The following is a 2,113-nucleotide window of genomic DNA, read 5'->3' as shown; positions in this document are numbered from 1 at the left end:
ATAGAGAGATGAATATGTATGAAGCTAGAGATAAATAGATGTCTAGGGACATAGGTAGTTGTCTAGAGAGAGAAAGAGGGAGATATATGTCTATGGAAATAGATCGATGTCTAAGTATGAAGATATTTATGCTTGACTTAAATGCTGTATCAAAATAATGAATACCTTTTTTTTGTTTTTTTTTATTTGTATTTTTTTATTTCTCAAGATGAAATATCCTGAAGGGATCACAGAAAATCACACCTCAGTGACTGAGTTCATTATACTGGGCATTTCTAACCTCCCGCATATGGAGTGCCTTCTCTTTCTGTTGTTCATATGTATTTATTTCATCACAGTGCTGGGCAACATCCTCATCCCCATCCTTATAAATGTAGACTCAGTCCTTCACAGCCCCATGTATTTCTTCCTCAGGAACATGTCCTTCCTGGAGATCTGCTACACATCCGTCACCCTGCCCAAGATGATGGCCAACCTCCTCTCGGAGGATAAAACTATCTCCTTTGCCAGTTGTTCTGCACAGATGTATTTCTTTCTGCTATTTGGAGCAACAGAGTGTTGCCCGCTTGATGTTATGGCTTATGACCGCTACAGCGCCATATGTAAACCACTACGCTATGCGGACATCATGAACAAGACTGTGTGTCCCCGGCTGGCTGCCTGCTCATGGATCCGTGGCAGCCTCATGGCCCTGGGCCACACCATGTTTATCTTCACACTCCCTTTCTGTGGGTCCAATGTGATCAACCACTTCTTCTGTGAAATCCAGTCAGTGCTGACGCTGGTCTGTGGAGATACCTACTGGAATGAGTTCCAAATCATTGTGGCAGCTGCCTTCGTCATCACGATGCCCTTCCTGCTGATCCTGGTGACCTACATCCACATCATCTCCATGATCCTTAAAATGAGCTCTGCCAAAGGCGGACACAGAGCTTTCTCCACCTGCTCCTCACACCTCACTGTAATGGTACTGTTCTATGGGACAGCCGTGTTCATCTACATACACCCCAAATCCATCTATACCCTGGATGTGGACAAGTTGCTCTCTCTGCTCTATTCGGTGGTGACTCTAATACTGAACCCCATTATCTACAGCCTCAGAAACAAGGAAGTTAAAGGAGCAATTCGAAGAATGGGAATCAAGATCTTTCCTCCTAAAACATAGGCAATTTTCTTCCAGTTGGACAGTACACCGAGGAATAGCTCCACTCTAAAGAGAAATCTCCCTTATTGGAATATACCCTCAGAGTCATCTTGAGTACAGTGGGAAATGTCCCCTAATGGGAAGCTCGAAGGATAAATCCTTCATATTGAACTCGTTATAATATTTTGAATTTAATGTTTCTACGATATTTTATGCAGATTTTGAACTTCAATAAAAAAAATCTGCAATTATTTACCCTCATTTTTTGTTTGCATTTTTGTACCTATTAAAATGGGAGTTTGTTGTAATTTTCAAAATTTTGATTTTCCCTGAATTTTTTTGAATTATGATAAAGTGTGAAAAGTGACAGTATTTTTTGCAAAATATTTTTCTTATTTGTTACAAATCTACAGAACTCATGGAATTTTTGGAATTTTTAACTTCTCAATGAAATTTCAAATGCCATTAGAAAATTTCCAACTCCCCACGTCTATTCCTCTGTTGTTTGATGGGCTCTAAGGAACATCTCAGTTCTAGAGAGAAATATTTCTTATTGTAACATTGTCCAAGGCAGTGGTTCTCAAACTTGGGCCGCCACTTGTTCAGGGAAAGCCCCTGGTGGGCCATTTTGTTCTATCGTGGCTCCCACTGGCCGTGGTTCACTGTTCCAGACCAATGGGAGCTGCAGCAAGGGCAGCCAGCACATCCCTAGGCCTGTGCCTCTTCCCGCAGCCCCCATTGGCTTGGAGTGGCAAACCAGGTCCATCTAGCCCAACATCCTGTCTTCCAACAGTGGCCAATGTCAGGTGCCCCAGAGTAAATGAACAGATCAGGTAACCATCAAGCGATCCATCCCCTGTCACCTGCTTAAACAAAATAATGGGGGTGGGGAGGGGAAGCTCCCCATAACTTTCAATCCTGTGAATCAGGTACTCATCTGGGGTGCAGGATACCCCCAGTTTTATGTCT

At 42.7% G+C, this 2,113-nt stretch overlaps 1 protein-coding gene across 1 annotated transcript; it reads left to right on the top strand.

Annotated features, from left to right (window-relative positions):
* Positions 1–208: 208 nt before the first annotated feature.
* On the top strand, positions 209–1,165 carry LOC127040911 (olfactory receptor 10C1-like). Its single transcript, XM_050935453.1, has one exon. The coding sequence runs from the start codon at positions 209–211 to the stop codon at positions 1,163–1,165; it is 957 nt and encodes a 318-aa protein (XP_050791410.1).
* Positions 1,166–2,113: the final 948 nt, after the last annotated feature.

The sequence above is a fragment of the Gopherus flavomarginatus genome, assembly GCF_025201925.1.
Source record: "Gopherus flavomarginatus isolate rGopFla2 chromosome 11 unlocalized genomic scaffold, rGopFla2.mat.asm SUPER_11_unloc_1, whole genome shotgun sequence".
Taxonomy (NCBI): Eukaryota; Metazoa; Chordata; order Testudines; family Testudinidae; genus Gopherus; species Gopherus flavomarginatus.
Note: the sequence above shows the minus strand (reverse complement) of the source record. Positions and strands in the feature narration are given on the sequence as shown.